Raw genomic sequence first — 19,628 nt, forward strand, 5'->3', positions numbered from 1 at the left:
GGTGAAAATACCCTTCACAATTTTTCCTAGGATTTAATGTTTGTCCTCAGCAGTACACAGGCTATTAAAAAGAGAAAAAAAAAAAAGAAAAAAAAAAAGAAGGTAATTATAAAAGTAATTACAAATAAAAATTTAATGAGAAAGTGTCTAAAATGGCTTTGCTGGCAAGGTCGCAGTCCCAACTTTGCAATTCCTTGATGAAAAAATGACTGCTGAATGAGAATAGTAGGTCTTTTACAGCAAAGGCCCAATCTCCCATCATTTGGCCCCTCTCTGACTTTTTTATTTTCTCAATAAGACGAGCTTTTGTGGCGATGTTCAGTATGGACAATCAGGACAGCCTTATAAAGGGATTGAGAAGGGCACACAAAGGGCTGCGGCAGCATCAAAGCGAGCCCGGCAGCACAATAGAGATGACATTTTTACATCCCAGGGCTGGGGCGGGCAGGGACTGAATACTGTGTCCACAGCAGTGTCAGTAAACAATGAGCAAAGTGGGAAAGGGGTGAAAACACAAGTCAAAATCTTTTTATTGAAGCCCCCTACACATTCATTGGGCATTTTCAGCCCTGCATTTGAAAGCTCTTCCATTTACTTACTCTCTGGATTCCCCTATTTAACTAACTGACTGATGATGGCTCCATTTTGATATCTGAAGAAAAGAATAGGAATTCTTCCTGAAGTGAATATATTATTTCATGAGATTTAATTGTGTTTTACTGGCAGTAAAGAAAATATTAGCTGCGTGGCGCTGTTCTTAAAGGAATGTTGCCATCTTTAGCACCACATTTAAGACCTCTGCTTAAGAAACCCCAGCCTTACCTGACATACTAGTCCTGCCTGTGGTCCTTGGAAGCAATGTTTTTCTTTTAGTTTACCAGTTCCCTGCATTTAGGTTTGGTTGCTTGGGGTTTTTGAATAACAAAACCAGGCTGCACTCCTGTTTAGCTGGTTTCTCATTCCATTTCTTGTACCCAAGCCCAAGGTCTGGGTGTAGTTCAAAGTACCAGTACAGAAAGTTTAAAACCAGACGATTTAACTCTGGTCATTTAACCAATTCAGGTAATCTCAGTGACCACTCCAGATGCAGGAGGGCAGGTATGAGCACCGAAAATTTTTTTTCTGCACATTTTTCCCCTGTAATTGCACAGAAACATTTCTGTTGGTATCAGGGTATGATTTAGCACACCAGAGGAAATCTGTCTATCGAGTAAACATTTCTGGCATTGTCTTCTGCAGGAATCACTTGCAAAAGTCTCCATCTGAGAAGATCGGCACTGGTGCCGCTGTTCAATAGCCATCTCAAGTGTCCTTTTTCATTAAATTATTTTGGAATGGGGCTGGTCTAATCTCCTAGTGAAGCTTTATCTTTCTTGGAAGCAAGTTAGACTGTAACAGAGAAAATCAATGTTTTACTCCTTGTATCTAATTTCACATTACATCTATGTTTTTAGGCACTTAAATTTTACTGCTAAGGTATCTTGAGTATTGCAAAGTCCAGTGTGAATTACACTAATGATCGCTGAGAAATCCAATAGAGTGAGTCATATATTTGAGAAAGAGATATTTTATTTTCACTGTTTTGCTTGAAAATAAGAATAATACTTATGCATTGAAACCTCAGGTTTATGCATACCCAGTAAGTAATTTTATTCCAGCCTGGCTAGCTGGCCTACTGACATGCATTTTCACCACTGCTAAAAATAATGAGGAATCCGAGTGACACACATTTATGGCTAGGAGTGCCATCAGATCCCTTGACCTAATTGAGCATGCCTACACACCTTAGAGTGTTTTGCATAACCAACTTAGACAGCAGGAACATTTCCAACCAGATTGATTGACATATTTTATTTCTAACTTAAGCTTAATCAGGACCAAGAATGATTCATTTATACCTTTCAAACTTTAGGAATTGACACAGGAGACAACCAAGCTGCAGACTCCAGTGTAAGCAATCACGCAAAGGAAAAAAATATAGATTAATATATTTTATTAGTCTACTTAGCTGCTGTGGTTGATGTAATAAAATTAATTAATTAATTAATTAATTAGGGGGGAGTTACTTTATTTTATAAAATAAATGTCAAACTAGATTTTTTGCAGGAAAGGTTCTGTCCCAAATCCCTCCTCCACTAAGGATTTATCTGAAGTCATGCACCAAATGTAGAGCTATTGTAAGGTGCAGTTTGATTTTTTCAGGAACCAGCCGGACAAGAGATCATCTCCCAGCAATAACCACATTGACTCTCAAATTGGAAGAGTTTCTGGCTTTTAAGGTGTAAAGTACCTTCAAACAAATATCGTCGGTTTCCACGTGCCATGCCTTAAACAGGAACAAAGCCTAATAGAATAGACTGTAATAAAAGTGCTATTTCCAGCATGTGTGTATGTGGCTGCTCTACGCTGCAAATGTCCTTTAGCACTTTTTAACCATATTCTCTAGTGTGTCAGCAAAGAGACTCCATCAGAGTATTTAACATTGCTGGGAGCAAAGGAATAAAGTGGAGTCACTGTTGATTATTACTCATTAGCCACAAGGACATCCACTTAACATGTGAATAAGTGAATGACACCATGTCCTAATGGAAATGGCCTCAGTGTACCTTTAAGCAAAATGTTGTTTAATATCTTCCATTTGCTGAATAGTAAAGAGGCCTGTTGGACATGCACAGCTAGCAAGCGGCCATTGTTGCTTTGTTCCAATTTCAGCATTTAATAAAAAAAGATGTTGTCTTGGCTGCAGAAAAGCCGGGCCTCAAAACCCTGGGTGGCAGCACAGGCTTGTTCTCATCCTGCAAATTTAGAATTTCACTGGCATCCTAAAGGGTTAATGCCCATAAAGCAAATGAAGCCTTGGAAGGTACATGTTCTTCATTATTCTGCTTTACATTCAAACATATAAAACAAAGAACATCTGATATCTTTATTGGTTTTCTTAGATAAAACACAAGCAAGCTATAAGCCTTAATTTTCTTATTACCATTTGTTAACAAGGAAGATAACACTCTCAAAAGTACTTGATTAGGGCTCCCTTTGATTTGTATCTTGTTATGATTACCAGGGCATATATTTTTGTATTATTACTTTAGTACACTGATAGTTCGGATCAAAGTGATAAAAAGAGGTATTTTAAAAGTGTAAATATTAACCATACAGGTAAACCACATAATCTGAACAGCATCTTGAACACTGACATTCTGAAATACACACTGGGAAACCAGTCATAGCTGAGATACACATTCCTATCTGGAAAGCTGGTCGTCTGAGATGGAGGAGCCCTTTTGCTCCCAAACCCTTTCAACAGCAACTTACATACTTGATATTTTATATTTTTTTTTGATACATTATAACTACTGAGGATATAGGATTGAAGATATTTGCTATATCACATACCTAAATTCTCGTGATAAGAATCCAGACCACACAGATCTGTTCTTACGGGAATAAACCAGTTTTAACTGTCTGAGGAAAACAACGGCACGTGCATCAGCTAACGTGAATGACTGGGGAGGGTATTTTAATGCATGTCTGATGCCTGATGGAGAAAATTGTGCTGGATCTTTTCCTTACTCTTGTGATTTGCCTGCATAACAGCTCTCTGCGCTGGAGGTGGCTCAGTGCTGTTTCCCAGCTCCCAGGGCTTTCTGCTGCCTTATCCCGGGCTGTGATGGGCACTTTGGCTGCGGTGAATGGGGACCCTGACACGGCCCGCTACGCCCGGCCGGCCGCTCCCACCAGAACTGGGTCTGACAAGTTGGAAGTCTCTTTCTACTGCCTCCTCCTCCTCCTCCTCCTCCTCCTCCTTCTCCTTCTCGCCGACGCTTCCTCTGGCCGGCCCCGCGCAGACAGGGAGCGAGCGGGAGATGATTACATCAATCAGTGTCAGGTCTGGGAGCTGTGATTTATGAATATGCATAATGAGCTCTCACCTTTGAGAAGGACTAGCTAGGGAGATAATTGATTAGACAGGAAAAGAGCAGCCAACAGAGAGGGAGAAGGGAGAGGGAGGCCTCTGTGCTGTCTCAGGCAGGCCTGGCTGGGGCTCCAGCGAGGCTGTCAAACTGAGAGAGAGATTTCTGAAAAAAACAAAACAAAAAAAATATGCGTCGGATTTTTAATGTTTTGTTGAAACACGCATAACAAAATGTTTCCTCACAAAATTAATGGGAATTTTCTCCACATTAGGGAAGCCAGGCAGGCACAAAGGCTGCTTTCCCCCTGCAGGGAAACCAAGTTCTCACTTCCAGAAGCCAAAGGAGCAGCTTTCCCATGGCTTCCACGCTGCTGTTGCAGAAGCATCCCCATGGTCAGAGTGAAGGGAGAGGGCTCTGCAGGAACAGGGAGCTGAGGGCCTCTGTGCAAAGGCAAAGGAGCCTTTAATGGAGGTAGAAAGCTGGGGATGCAATTGTTTTCCCATCATGGTTGCATTATTTTCTTCCATCCCCTTTAAACATCTGTCTGGCCGCTGTGTGAAAGTTTCTATGGAAAACCCACCAGGATGCCCAGAGGAAGGGGATGTGGAAATTTGCCTCTAGCTTTCTCTCCCCCCACCCCTCCCATTTTGGATGCCATTAATCTTTTTTTTTTTTTTTTTTTTTTTTTTCCTCAGCAAGAATTGGCTAAGGAAAAAGAGAGATACAAAGTGCAGAGAGACTGGATAAAATTTACATGAGAAACGATCTGTTTTCTTACCCCCACCCACAGAGATTCCCCCATTTCAGGAGCCTGTCGGAGCGAGAGTGGGAACAGTTCCTGGCAGAAAGACAGAAGCTGTATGGGTCTGTAAAGAGGCAAATGCTGTTTCTAGGGTGAGCTGTGGCCAGAAAGGACATATGGGGAAAGGAAGAGGATGCAGGGGGGGAAAAAGCAGCAATCACAACACTGCCACAAACTCTGTGGGTCCCTTCCCTGGCCTCCTTTGCTCCCAGCCATTACTAACAGCAGCCAGGGAGGCTGCAGGGCATACCACGAAAGGGGTGTCCTCTCCTGGTATGGAGAGTATTAATTGTGAAACACTAAAACACTATATAAAAACGTGTATATACATGCACACATATAGTGTAAACATATATATAAATCTTATCTCTTACAAACGCCTAGGATTTAAAATGTAGTTTATCGGTCTAGTGCAACCCAATCCTATAAATAATACATTCCTATCACTATGACCTCAAAATGTCAATACCGCACAGCCCTGCACATTTGCATATCTTGTACTGTCTAAACTTGAAGCATGTCAGCTATGTGCTTCTGTTTGTACTTTAACTTCATTTTAACTCTTGCTTCCTAGCTCTGAGCACCCTCCCCCTCTGCGGGGTCTGTCACCAAAACGAGAAAAGCACCAGCTATTTAATCACCACCACTATAATTATGCCTTTTCCAAGACTGTAAGGAGAGGACAGGTAGGGGGTAGAGAATGAAAAGCTTGGAAACAAAAGCAGGAGGGAGCCGGCTCACAAGCTCTACCTGCCCGAGCTGCCCCTCAGCCGGGGGGGGATGAGCACTGCCATCGGCGGCTGCACGGAAGGGGAAGGGAGGAGGGAGCAGCCCCCGTCCTCCTGCCAACACTCCCCTTGGGATGGTTTCCGAGCGGGAAGAGATCTTTCCCGGATTGGGCCGATTTCCAGCACCTTGCCGGGGAAGCGAAGTTACAAGTTTTGGAGGCGGCGGCTGCCGGGGCGAGGCGCGCAGGGGCGCAATCGGCAGCTCCCGGCGGCGGGAGGCGGCGGTCGGGCCCGGGGCCGGCGGAGCGCACAGCGGAGCGGAGCGGGGCTCCCTCCGGGGCTCCCTCCGGGGCTCGGTGCCCCCGTTCCGGCCGCTGCCTCCCGCCCGAATGCCAAGCCCCGGGAGCGGGGGGGACGCCCCGGCCCCGTCGCTTTGGGCAGCTCCCCGCCCGGCGGCACAGAGAGCCTGCGGCGAGCACCCTAAAACTGACCCCCGGGATGCGCGAAAGCAGGAGGGGAGGGGGCGGCAGAACTGCGCTGCCGACCCGCGGCGACACCACCGACCCCCGAAGGGTCCTTTCAATCGAGCGCCCCTCGGCTCCGCGCTGCCCTGCGCTCCGCGGGGGCGCACCGGGGGTTTATAGCGGCACCCGGTAATACGCTCCGCGGGGGCGAGGGATCATCTGCCGGCCTCCCCCGGAGCCGCGCACCGGGCCGCGCACCGAGCCGCGCACCGAGCCGCGCACCGGGCCGCGCACCGAGCCGTGCGCCGGGCCGCGCACCGGGCCGCGCACCGGGCCGCGCACCGAGCCGCGCACCGAGCCGCGCACCGGGCCGCGCACCGAGCCGTGCGCCGGGCCGCGCACCGGGCCGCGCACCGGGCGGCGGCGGCGCCTGCAGGGGGCGCTGCGGCTCCAGCGATGCCGCCGCCGCCGCAGGAAGCGCGGCCCGGCTCGGCCCCGCCGCTGACCCGGCCCGGCCCGGCCCGGCCGCCCGCGCTCCGCCCGAGCGGGGCCGCGCAAAAACAGCAAAACACACCGGGAGCGGGCCGGGACAAAACAACCCCAGAAGGGGGGAAGCGAGAGTGTAGTCAAAGTGGCAACAGTTTATTTATTAGCCAAAAATATATACTTTCTTGTACAATTTGGTTCACACATATGTACATTTTTACGGTATGTACAAAAACAAACAACAACAACAACCCAAAAAAAAAATAAAATAAAAGGGGGGAACACGTAATTCTCACTGGACTTCCGAAAAAAAAATCTCACAGCTCAGCTAACCCAGGTGATAGTACAGAAGCGGGTATTTTTTTCCTTTTGAGTTTTAATATACGGACATGCTTACAAGTTGTAACTATACAGAGATTTTTTACAATCATTACAACAACAATAAAAAATTAACTATGATGATGAGAGCGCCGATAGAACCATAGCGGCGTCAAGTTGGTTCTGGGGCCTGGAAAAAAAAAATGACACAAAAAAAAAAAAATATTTAATAGGCTTTCTAATGAGCTTGGGCTGGCACAATATTTCTAACTGCAGGTAGCTCTGGTTTTGTTGTTGTTATTATTTTAATAGATTTATAAATATAAAAAGTTTTCAGAGTGACTTGTAAATGTATTTAGCTACAAAAACACGGCGGGCCCGATCCCCGTGGTTTCAATCAATCAAAAGGGTAATTGGTTTCTCATTGAAACTGAATGACTGCTACGCCAAATTTGGGACGGCAAGGCTCAGCCTCTTCAGCTTTCATACTCTGGATGGGTTTTTTGTTTCGCTTTCATTATCATTAATATTATTATTTTTATTAATTTTTTTTTTTAATATATATTTTATTTTACTATTTTCTGCTGCCTCGGTGCCTCTCCCCCCAGCAAAGCGACAGCGGCGGGTGGCGATCTGTTCTGCGGGAGGCTCAGGGATGCGCTCCCGGGCCGGGGGCGACCCGCGCCCGGGCTCCGCAGCCTCGCAGCCCGAACGCTCCCGAGCGCAGCTCGGCCTGCCCGCGGGAATCGCTCCCGGGGGCCACAACGGAGAGCAGCAAAGAAAATATATAAACAGAATAACTCATCAAGCACGCAGAGGAAGAACAAAAAACCGCCCTGGAAAGGGAACCTAAAGAAGCGGAGAAAATAAGCTAACCATTTACAACTGCCTCCATACATCCCGAGGAGAGGGAGGGAGCCATCTCTTACCGCCTCTGCACTGGCTGGAAAGCTGTCTTTAGTAACTTTTTCTCTACTTCCAAGGCACTAGATCGATCTAAAAAGAGAAGGGGGGGGGAAAAAAAAAAAAAAAAAAAGCGTTCCTTTTTAGCCCCTGTTTTATTCATCCCATCCCTGAATTAAGCCTCGAGATTTAAGCTCATTTCTCAGCGAGTCGCAAATACGACAGACACAACGACTGCTCTGCTTGCAGAGGTGACCGTCAGAGAAAACACACTGACCCCGGAGCGAGCCTGACCTGGCGCCGGGTCCTTCCCGCAAAAGCGACAACAACAGCAACAAAAATGATCTCCGTTGGAGGAAGGTAATTCTCGGGGATCGAGACTACCCCGGCCAGGAGACCCCCGCCACCGCCCCCGGGGCCGCCCGCCCGCCGCCACCTGCACCCCGACGGCGGCTCCGCGCCACACCGGGCCGGACCGGACCGCGCCGGGCCGGGGGCACCGTCAGAACCGCGCCGGGCCGGGGGCACCGTCAGAACCGCGCCGGGCCGGGGCCCCCGCCGCACGAACACGGCCCCGCGGGGCCTCCCGCGCCGCTCCGCTCCGCTCCGCCGAGCCCCCGCGGCGGCCGCGGCCCGGCCCGTCCCCGCCGCGTCCCTCAGCGGTCACCTGCTCCGACGGGCTCCGCGCTCTGCGCCTGGTCCGCGGGCCGCGGGAAGGCGGCGGCGGGGGGGGCGGCGGAGGCGGCCCCCAGCCCCAGCAGGTGGGGAGTGTTCAGTAAGGCCAGCGGGTGCGGGGGGTGGTGGTGGTGGTGGTGGTGGGCCGGGAATGCGCGGTTGGTCCAGTTGGGGAACTTGCCCAGGGGGCAGGAGGAGACGAGTCTGTGGGGTGGCGGGGTGGGCAGCGGCAGCGGCTGGGGGGCGGCCGCCGGCGGAGAGCCGCCGCCAGGAGACTTGCGGGGGTTGTCCGGGCTGGTGGCCGTCTCGGCCAGAGACCAGATCTTGGGTTTCGGCAAAGCGCCGGCCAAAGCGCCGTCCGTCGGGGAGGATGCGGCGGAGGAAGAGGCAGAGGAGGGGGGAGAGAGGTGGGGCGGCGGCGGCGGCGGTAGCGGCGGCTTGAGGGGCTCCGGGCCGACGGGTGCGGCCGTGTTGGGCAGCTCGCACTTGTGGTGGTGGTGATGGTGGTGGTGGTGGTGCAGGTGGTGGTGGCGGAGGTGGTGCGGCTCCCCCTCGGAGGCCTTGTCGTAGCGCTCCTCGGAGCCGGGCAGGTCTTCAAAGCCTTCGGATCCCTCCGAGTCCGTCTTGGAGTCAGAGTGCAGGAGGTCGGCGTCCTGTAGATCGTCCTCCAGCTCGTCCTTGTTGCTTTCGATGTTCTCGGTGTCGATGTTCTCGAGGTCGATCTCCTCCTCGTCCTCCCTCTTGTCCTCTTCCCCCTCGTGGTCGCTCCCGTAGGAGTTGCCCTCCTCGTCCGTCCTGCTGCGGGGGGCCCAGGTCATTTTGTTCTCCTTCTTGAGCCGCCGCCTCGCGTTGGCGAACCAGGTGGAGACCTGGGTGAGGGTCATTTTGGTGATGATGGCCAGCATGATCTTCTCGCCCTTGGTGGGGTAGGGATTTTTCCGGTGCTCGTTGAGCCAGGCCTTGAGGGTGCTGGTGCTTTCCCGAGTGGCGTTCTTGGGCCGCGACGGGTCCCCGAACTGGTACTGCCCGTAGGGGTAGAAGGCAGGGTGGTGGGGGGGGAAGGCGGCGTGCTGCACCCCCGGGCTCTCCTTCAGCTCGTACTGGGCGCCCTGCAGCGAGAGGGAAGGGGCGGCCCGGCTGAGCTGGCGCGCCGGGCCCGGGTCCCTCCGTCCCGCTGCCGACACCGGGAGCGGAGCCCGTCGGCACCGGAGCGGCGGCCGGGCCGCGCTGCCTCCCCCACCGCGGAGCGCCCCGGCGCCGATCCCGGGCCCGCTGCGGCCCCGGCAGCCGGGCCCCGCCGGTGCCCGGGGGTGCCTCGGGGGCAGGACCGGCTCCCCACTTGCGTGTGCGCGGCGGGGCCGGCGGCTGCCGGGGCCGCTCCCCGCGACCGTCAAAACCCCGGGCGGAGCGGGGGGACGCTGCGGGGCCGCAGTTCCAGCCCTGCCCCTCTCCGGCGGCTCTCCGGGGCAGGGCGGCGATAGCGCCCGTCTCTCCCCTGACAGCCCTCCCGGCGCCTTCCCCGGCTCCCCCCGGGCCGATCCCCAGCGCGAACCGAGCGCCCCGGGGAGCGAGCGGCGAGCCCCGGGGACCTCTTACCAGCTGCGGGAAGATGGGCAGCTCTGCGGCGTAGGGCAGGAAGGCTCCGTAGCCCTGGGCGGCGGCGGCGGCGGCGTAGGGCGCGCCGTACATGGAGGAGAGCACGTTGGAGAGGGTCCCGGACGGGGCCAGCTCGGCGCCGCCGCGGGAGCCGCCGCTCCCCGGGCGCTCCGCCGGGTAAAGCGGCCTGATGTACTGGTAGCCCAGCTGGGGGAAAGACATGGTGGGGGAGCGGGGTAGGGGAGGGGGGAGGAGGAAGAGGAGGGGGGGAGACGAGAGGAAGAAGGGAGAGAAAGGGAAGAAAGTAGCAGGGCCGGGAGCGGAGGAGGGAGCCGGGTCGCTCGCCCTCGCCGGCCGGCCGCACTTTCAGCGCCTCCCGCAAACTCCGGCAGACATGGGGGGGGAGCCGGGGGTGCGCGGAGGCCGCGGGCTCCCTCCTGTCCTCGGCCGCCGCAGTAAACGATCCGATCGCTTCTTTCTTCTCTCACTTTTCCTATTGATCTGAGTGGACCCAGGTCAGGTCCTAACAGATTGCCTGAGATTATTGGGACTCTGGGCTCTGATTGACATTTCTAGTCTCTCACAAGCCCCTCCTATTTCTTTTAAGTCTCTCTCTCCCTCTGCCTCCCTCTCTCTCTCTCATGCCCAGAGCTCGCTCTCGCCGGGTTTGTCACTAGCTGCTTCTCCCCCCCCCCTTCCTTTTTTTTCTAAATCTGTTTACTGACGTCGCGATCTTTTATTTGAGTTGCTTTCAAATCTCGTTTTAGCGATCGCCAATCAGTTGTGTGTTTTACAAAGGTTTAACCCTGCCTCATGGTATTCTAATTATATAGAGATAGATTTAGATATAATTTCTCCCTTAGCCCCCCCTCACCCGGAGCGTAGGAAGCCGGGGTGTCATTTGTGAGCAGTACACGAGAGGGACAGGGAAAAGTTGTGACATTTAAAAATAAAGGCTCACACCAACACCATCCCCCAGTTCCCCTTCTCAGGTTTTTAGATTTACAAGCTTTCCTTGCCCAGATAAATTTTGTTTTCTTTATTAAGATATTCCCTTATTCCCTTCCCCCACTCTGGCCCTTGCGAATATTACACCTCCTAATACAGATTTAAAAGTCTATTGGATTTTTTTAAATTTGCATTTCCAGAACTACCTCGAAAATTTTCCTAATGTACTGGATCTTTAAGGGGTTCTCTACATTTTGTCTGGGCTAACAGTGCGCAGATACAGTGGAAAAGCTAAGTTAATTTTCCTCCTAATAAGGGACTTCAAAGAGTTGTAGGTCACAATTTTACATCAAAGGCAGAAAAGAAGGCAAATTAAAATCTTAACAAAGGAGAGACGGGAGCAGCCCTCTGGGCCATTAGTAAATAAGTGGTGTGAAAAAAGGGACAATGACAGGCACTGGAATTAAACTCATTAACACCTTTTTGTCTTGGTGCGAAATCTCTAATTAGGAAATTTATGATCATTTTGCTTATTCCCTCTGTTCTGAATCACTACAAGGCTAAGAAGGAAGTACCTGGTACGTGCAACATTTGCAAAGGGAGCAGTGGCACGGGTTTGTAAGGAGCCATTGGGAAGGAGTCAAGATACGGTTTAATTACAGAATAGGGTTTGGGTTTTTTTATGATCCACACATTTTAAATTACGGTTTGGATTTTGTTATTGATGTTGTTGTTGCTGCGCCCCCCCCCCCCCCCCCCCCTTCCTTCTCTGAAACCAGCGTGAGTTGCAATTTAGCCTTTTAAGAGTAGTTAAAATACAGTTCAATCACGGCGCGTCTTTGGCAAGCGCCGGTGCGCCCTGCTCCGCTGCTGCGGGCAGAGAAAGCCTGGGCTGGAACCTAAAAAGTTCACACAGCCTGTGGGGAGAGGAGAGCTGAACCTGCCAATGTTATCTGCTTTTTAAAATACTCCGTGTTTAAATAAAACAAAAAGTTTGAAAGGTCTTTTGAGGAGTTGCGGCTGAAGGAGAGCCGTTTAACCGTATTCCACTCTCTTCCTAAATACTCTCTGGATTTACTGCCTTTAAAATATGATTTAGGTACAATATAACCACTGCGCCCACAGTATGGATTTTTATAACTACATTTCTTTAAAAATGAAATTCATGTCAGATTATGCAGTTAAAGGAATCGACCTTGATAGCTTGCTATAATAAAACTGTATCAGCTTGTAATAAATGCGGATTATAGCAAAGCAAGCTCCAGAATTAAAATTCCCTGAATCAATATATGAAAATCTGTAGGAAACATCTCTAATCGTATTAAGTTCATCTTTATAGCATTTCCTATCTGCTAATCTAGTGCAAAACAACTCTGGGTTGGAGGAATTTATTTTCTTCTATTCAGCGTTGGTGCTTTTGATAGTACAAAGCAAGGGAGATAAAAATATTAAATTCAGTTATAGGTTTATTTCGTTTTTACTCAAAAGGAAAACAGGCGGCTAACGCCACGTCCTGATGTGCTTTAAACTTTTCTGCAGAGGCAGCGCCTGCTGGGGCGACGCGATGTCGAGGGGGTCGGGGGAGAGTTTGGGTGCAGACAACAACTTTTAAAAATATCTGCTTGGGAGAGAAGAGGGGCGGATGTGACACTTGGGATTGCCGCTCGGTAGCCCTTTGATGCGGTCGTGCTCGCGGCTCTGCTGTTACGCGGCCGCGGGGGTACACGCGTGTCCCACAAAACCGGACCCGTCTTTTTGTGGCTGCACGTCTGGCGCGGAGTGCCAAAGCTGGCGGGATTATTTTCTGATTTTTAATCAACAGCACAATCAATAGGAGCTCGTCCCCGTGGGAGCCGCCGGCAGCGGCGGGCGGTGCTGGTGTGGGGACGGCCGGGGGTGTCCCCGGAGCCGGGAGGGGGCTACCGCGGGTAAGTGGCGGTGGGCAGCCGAGAGGGAGACACGGGAGGAGAGAAATTTATGGGTGTAAATGGACCCAGGTCAGGGTGAGGCTGAGGGATGTTTTATTAATGGGAAAGAAACTGAGAGGAAGCATAGCTGTACCGAGTGGACAGGAGGAGAAATCTGCAGGGATGCCGTTCTTAGCTGAGAGGGAGGGAAAAGAAAGAAAGACAGCAAACGGTGGGGACGAGTAAGAGGAAAGGAGACGTCTTCCCGGGCTGCGGGAGCGCTGCCCACAGCGAGAAGCGCCGCACGCCTCTGGCAGCGGGGCCGGAGCGGGACGGGACGAGCGCGGGCCCGGGAGCTGCCGGTGCCGGGCCAGGAGAGCGGCTCGGCAGGGCCAGGCGAGCGGGAGGCGGCCGCGGGAGCCGAGCGGGGAACGGAGAGAAGCCCGTTCCCCACGGACGAGGAGATAGCAGGGGAAGAGCGAAGCCGAGCGGGGGTCGCTTTGCCTGGCTGGAGCCGAAGGGAGATGAGAAGGAGAGGCTGGAGCCGGCCGGTCCTGCAGGACGGCGAGGGGAGCGGCGGCGCGGGGCCCGACGGCCGCCGCCCCCGGGGAGCCGCGGCGGCGGAGCGCTCCTCGGCCGGCCAGACACGTGTCTCCTGGCCGGGACCTGTCAGAGCAGGGAGAGCGGCTCTTGATTTATCACCCGAAACGCACACCCCCGCCCGCCCTCCCCCCGGCCTCTCCTCCCGCCTCTCCCGGTGGCTCACAGCATCGCCGAGCTAAAACCGAACCTCCCTCCGGCGGCCGCGGGGCGTCCCCGATCCCGCGGCCGGCTCTGGGGCTGCGGAACCGGACACCCTCCGTGGGCAGCATCGCACCCGCCCCGATGCCCCCGAGACCCTCCTCTCGGTTCTTGTCGCTCAAGCCCCGCCGCGCCCCTCTCCGCCAGGACACGGGGGACCGCGGGGACGGAGGTGGCCCTGGCCCCGGGGTGTCTGTCTCTGCCGCAGCGCCCGTCTGAGGAGCCGAAGGCTGCTCGGTGGAAGTTGCGGGAGAGCTGCAGGGAGGGCTGAGGGTTCAGGCTGAGTCCCGCGGGGTGCCGGGGTGCGGGCAGGGTGGGAGCTGCGCCGTGCCACAGCACACGAGGGACGGGACGCAGCCACTGGAGAAAGGGGGGGAAACAAACAAGTGGGATTATGAGAAGGGAGGCAGTAAAACAAGAGTTAAAAAATAGAGGGAAAGATCAAAGCGCTGGGTAAAAGACTCTTCAAATTACACGTTTGAAGCTTTTCCATAATTCCAAGGCGACAGATAGATAACAAGCTGCACATTCCTTATCACATATGGAATCAATCTGAAAGGAGTCTCTTGATCAGAATCTGTTAATTGCAGTGACATATGATTTGGAAAGAAAACACAATTAATGACCCTTCATGTTAAAACTGGGAAGAGGCCACTGACAATCCACACACTGCAGCCAACGTCAACTCAACCATTATTTGTTGTAGTAGTACTACTACTAGTAGTAAACTACTAAAGGGAGGCATTCTTCGAGCCTCGGCAACTGTTTTGTCTCTGTTCCCGTTGCATGTTTCTTCAGAAGGGGGAGGAGAAGAGAAAGGGACACGGGTGCGTGCGTGCCTTTCCTTCAAGGTTTGGGGAGCTAAAATGATTTAGTACCTTGTCTGTAAATCTAATGACCTAAGGTGAGAAAAAATACTTCGTCTTTTATTATTACCATTTGTGGTGAGCTTTACCAGGAAACAGCAGAACCCTTTTGAAATGGTAAATATATGTATCCATTTAAAACCCATTATTGCTGAGATTTTCCCAAAGAAAAATAAGGCAAATCTGCCCAATCTCATTTTCTAGCGCCCTCTGTCCACAGCTCCCCTTGGCTCGACCGCCCCTTCCCAGGCGCTGGAGCCGTCGAGCAGGGTGCTCTGGGTGCCGTGGGTGCGGGGAGGGCCGGCACCCACGGTAAGAGTGGGTGCTCCACGGCTGTGAATGTGCCACGCGTTCTGTAATGTCAGGAGAGGAGCTAGCAACATTTTCAAAAGCTTTACTCTGTCATTAAAAGGTATTGGCTTTGTTTTAGAAGGGGGAGGGAGAGGTTCATTTGAAGGTTAGAAAGCATACACTTTAATAGGATCGAAGTGAAATTAGTTAATAAGAAAATGCTGCCCAGAAGCTCTCCGGGCTTTTAAGTGCTCTCCAGGCCATTTAGGGAAATTGAATAAGAACAGACTCCGGTACCTGAAGCCCCAACTATTATCTCCAACTAGTTCTGAACAGAGGCGAGAAGGGAAAAATAGTGCCTGAGAGACCTGAAGTCCCGTACACCTCCTGCCAACCTATTTCCTCGAGAAATAATGCCCCCTTTCTGCTCACAGGCGTGTTCTCCTCCTGCTTCTTCCGCTTTTAAGCAGCTCAGGCTTCGGTGTGTACCACAAGGGGGTAAGCAAAGGTAAGGGGCTATTAGCAGCTGCTGGGGCAGCTCTGAGCACAGCCTGGTTACCGCCGGGGCAAAGCTGGCCTCTTGGTGGGTTTTTTCCCCCTTCCATTTCTCTGACTTCCCCCCCACCATTGTGGTGCTTTGTTGATTTACGTTCGGACCGTTGCCAGTAGGTCAGTATATTGTGTTACCCAACTTCCGATCTGCTCCCTTTCTCTCTGCCTTTAAACTTTATAGTTTTTAGAGGTGTTAATAAAACCTTTCCTTTGGTAAATCGTTCATTAGAAACCCCACCGAAACCTGGAAAGACTTCAATAAAAAAAAAACTAAAACAAAACAGTGCTCAGGAGTGATAGGTTGGGAAAAGGCTTTTGTCCAAAAACTGCATAATTGCCGTGAATCTTAGGAAACATTAATCTTTATAGGAATTTGTGATTCATATCTGTGGTTTGACCGTTTAGGTGATTTACAATCTGTTAGTGCAATTCACTAATTTTATGCCAATATATTTTATGCGCCCAGTTAGATTTTCCGTCGCCCATGGGAATGAGTGGCCGGTGCCTTGCCGGTGTCAGCGGGGCTCTGTGAGTCCGGTCCCGGCGCAGCGCAAAGTGCGCAGAGCTGCGGGGAACTTCTCCTCCGCCTTTGCCTCGTCTGCAGCCTCGGTTCTGATCCTCCGGGCCGGGACCGTGCCCACCTTCCTCCGCTGCTAAGAGCATGTCCGCGGCTCCGGAACCAGCTCCGGAGGAGCTGGGGGGCTGGAGCCTTTTTTAAACGCGAGCGGAGGGTATCCTGGGTTTCTCGAGCTTTACCGGCGGGTTTAACCCCGGATTATTGCTCCCTGCTGGTCCGTCCCCAGCCCGCCCTCGGAGGAGCCCCGGGCACGGTGCGGCGGGAGCCGGTCCCGCCCGGCACTGCGGGGGCTCACAGCTCCCCTCGCCCTGGGAGGGTATCTCTGCCTTTCCCGGCGGGTACCCCCTTCCCTCGTCCCCAGCCCACCGGGAGGTGTCTTCCCCCGGGCTCGGGCCGGTGCATCCGGTGTAGAGCGGGGAGAGGGGCGGCTGGAGGGGCCGTGTGTGGAAAATGCAGCTCAAGCGACACCTCCGGAGGCTTTCCGTGCGGCAGCGAAACGGGGCATTCCTCGCGTGGGGTGTTCCAGCACTCTCCGGCCGCCACATGGGAGAGCCGGGGATGGCTCCGTGTAATTTGTAACTGAGTTTATTAGCTGGAGGGGAAAACACAAGCAAAGAAAAGGAGCAGCAGCTGCGCTGAAGATAACACTGCGCGGAGTCTAATCTTGTGACACAATCATTAATTACTATTGTATTAATTACTATTTTTGCAAAACAGTCCCTTCCCGGAAGAGCTTACAGCCCACATCTGCTGTGTAATGATACTCTGGGTAGAGAAACGATTCCCCCATTAGGTCCCAGGTAGCGTTTACAAATGGCAACACCTACAGTATCAAAGCCCGTCATCTTGCAGCCTGAGATTTTCTGTCCCATCGGCCTGGCTAGGATGATTTTGATGCCGATAAAATACATTTAAATATTAAAGTCTTTATTCGCTCACATATTCCGTCCAAACTTTCAGATCGCGGTGGCGTTACCGCTTTATTCGCTCTTCATCCCACGGATGCTGCCTTATATCAGTAACAAACAAGCATTGATTTTATGGTAAAGTCACTTTGGGATGGGAATGAGTAACTCCAGGCAGTGCTATCACTGTATTACATGGAAATGGCCCAGGTAACAAGATGAACATTGATTCAGCATTATGTTTGATCAATAATGAAATAAGTAACTTCAGGGCCAAATTAAAATGCAAGCTGGCTTAACGCTGCCAGCTTCTGGGCTAAGTGACAAGGCTAATTCAGCAGGGAAATGGCAATATTTGCATTAGAGGCTGCATCTGTTGTTTGGTGGAAGAGGCTGGATCTGCAATAACGCCGGATGGAACTGCAGGGAGCGGGTTCGGGGAGAGCCCCTCCGGGCCGGGATGTCCGGGCCCTACCGGGACAGCGCCGTTTCCCTCGAGGTCCCCTGGACTCCTGGCCACATCTCGACATTGCAATAAAAACTGCCAAACACTTGAGGGAGGTTACCAGCACCCCAGTGCGCTATGGTTGGCAGATAACCAGGTGGTGTTCGCACTTAGCGAAGGAAATAAGCTGTTGTAAGCTCCCCGGAGGGCAGGAGCCGGGCTCTGCCGCCCAGGGAGGCTCCGTGGAGTGTCCTGGACGTGAGCAAGTGAGGGGAAGTGACTGAGGCGATGGTGGGAGCATGTCCAGAGCTCCCTGCATCGGCGGCCTACGGCCCGCTTTATCCGCTCTTCTCTCCATGGCCGGTTTCCACATCTCTGCCGCTGACATGTTTTGATTCCCAGCAGCTTTTGTCGCCTTCAGCTGGCATCGGGAGCGGGACACGGGGGGAGTCACCAAAGACTAAAACTTGATTGGGGTGGAAAGTCTGTCAGGTTTAACCCCCAAACCGGAGCTGGGGCCGTGGGAGAGAGAAGCCCACGGAGATTCTCAGGCAGCTCCGCCATTCCATACCCACGAGGTTTGTACCACGGGAGAGCAGCGAGCACCGGGGGTGAGAGGGGAAGGGAGTTGGAGGCAACTGGGAGCGCAGGTGATAAAGGAGCGTGTGGGCAGACATGGAAAGACAGGACAGGCAGCCGGCGTGCGACACAAACTGGGGACACCTAGTACTGGAGTATTTTTCTAAGCTGCATTTTTTTAGACATTTCCTCCAATGTAGGGAGAAAAATGAAAAGAAATGCTCTCTCTGCAAGGAAAGGAGGCACCTCTCAGTGCAGCCCTACTAAGATAAGCGTGACAGGGCCGTGTGTGCTTCTACCCCACGGCTGAGCACTTCCTCAAGGCAGAAAGAGCTGCTCCTGTCACCGGGGAGGGGACCAAGCCTGGCAGGAGCAGGGGATGCCTCAATACAGCCCCGACCGTGGGTATTTTTCCATCCGCCTGGCACTGGCGGTGTCCTAATGAGCCCTAAGTGGGGCCCAGAGTGCGAGGTGCGGCTGGGAATGGGTAACGCGGTGGCTGCGGGACGGTCCGGGCGTGTGTGGCAGCGGGGGAGAGCCTCTCCCCACCTAGCCCAGCCGGAGGGAGCTCGGCTGCAGGGCCGGCTGTGGGCAGGCACAGAGTGTGTGGCACTGCAGGCGCTCCCCGCTTGCCGGGCCGAGGGGCTGAGCCCTCCTGAGGACGGTGCAGGCCTGAGCCCCCCTGAGGACGGTGCAGGCCTGAGCCCTCCTGAGGACGGTGCAGGCCTGAGCCCCCCTGAGGGGGTTGCAGGCCTGGGGGTGGGTTTAGGCCAGGCGGAGCGGCAGTGTGGCGCTGGCCTTGCGGGATCCCCGCCGATGTGCAGCGCCGCCGGGACAGCCCCAGACTGTCACACAGCGGGGAAGGGAGGAAGGGAGCCGCTGTGGCCCCGCCACACCCCGGGATCCGTCGGGAGGTGCGGGGCGAGCTGGGCCGGAGCGCGGCTCGGGGCTCCTCACCACAGCCACGGGTGCCCCAGCCGCAGGGACGCGGGCAGGAGAAAAGGGGAGCCGGCGCTGGCGTTATTGCTCTTTCCTCTCCTTAAGGAGGTCAAATGCGATCGTTCAGAGCTATTGATTGCTCCTCGGGCTTGTAGTGATTTGTTAAAAGTAAGTAAGGGCGAGCAGGAGGTGCGGGAACCGCTCCGGGAGCAGCCGTGGAGAGAGAGCGCGGGCGCAGCGGGGCGAGATGGGAACGGGGATGGGAACGGGGATGGGAACGGGGATGGGAACGAGGATGGGAATGGGGCTGGGGATGGAATGGGGCGGGGCAGAGCGGAGCGGGGCGGGTTCTGGGGCCGCGGAGAGGCGGCGAGTCCCCAGCGGCCGGGCCGGGCCGTGCTCCGGCAGTGCCGAGCATCCCGCACACCGAGCGTGCCCCGCCGCGCCCCGCTTCTCCCCTGCTCCCCGCTCATTAAACCCTCCCGTGACTGTGCTGGGCTCCCCTTCCCTCCCCGCAGCTCCGCCGATGCCGAGTACGCTGCTAGAGCCTAAAGAAAAACGTGGGAATAGGGAAAAGGATGGAAATTGACACATAGTTAACTTTAAAGGCCGACTGCGTTTATATCGAGGAGTAAACACAAAACCATCTACTAAAGTCAGACATGCCTTCTATTTCAGGGCTAATGGAATGAGTCATCGACAGAGTGGATTATTTAAAGCACCATGTGAGTCTATAATCATGTATATATACAAGTTATTATATATTGGAAATCTGTCTCCTCCACTCCCTAGTCTCTTATAATCCTCTGACCAGGAACCAGGCAGTCCCCATGTGGAAATTTAGAAAAGAAAAATCAGTAATGCTCTTAGCATCAAACAATAAATCCTGAAGTTATTTGCCACCACATTTAATTAAATATTTTGAAAAG

The 19,628-nt window shown here is 53.1% G+C and overlaps 1 protein-coding gene and 1 long non-coding RNA gene across 2 annotated transcripts in view; one reads left to right on the plus strand and one right to left on the minus strand.

Moving 5' to 3' along the window:
* Positions 1-6,532: 6,532 nt before the first annotated feature.
* On the minus strand, positions 6,533-10,554 carry IRX3 (iroquois homeobox 3). The gene is made up of 4 exons (XM_086847162.1): positions 9,890-10,554; positions 8,286-9,402; positions 7,645-7,711; positions 6,533-6,905 (listed from the first exon to the last, which is right to left on the minus strand). The coding sequence occupies exons 1-4, from the start codon at positions 10,109-10,111 to the stop codon at positions 6,851-6,853; spliced, it is 1,461 nt and encodes a 486-aa protein (XP_086703288.1). The 5' UTR covers positions 10,112-10,554; the 3' UTR covers positions 6,533-6,850.
* A 7,789-nt stretch (positions 10,555-18,343) lies between these two features.
* Positions 18,344-19,628, plus strand: part of LOC111934591 (uncharacterized) — a 129,194-nt gene continuing 127,909 nt past the window's right edge. Inside the window, exons 1-2 of the long non-coding RNA XR_015275243.1 lie at positions 18,344-18,867; positions 19,378-19,424. This is a non-coding gene — a long non-coding RNA (uncharacterized LOC111934591). The remainder of the gene's footprint in view (positions 18,868-19,377; positions 19,425-19,628) is intronic.

This window comes from Cyanistes caeruleus, chromosome 12 (genome assembly GCF_971803275.1).
Source record: "Cyanistes caeruleus chromosome 12, bCyaCae1.hap1.1, whole genome shotgun sequence".
Taxonomy (NCBI): domain Eukaryota; kingdom Metazoa; phylum Chordata; class Aves; order Passeriformes; family Paridae; genus Cyanistes; species Cyanistes caeruleus.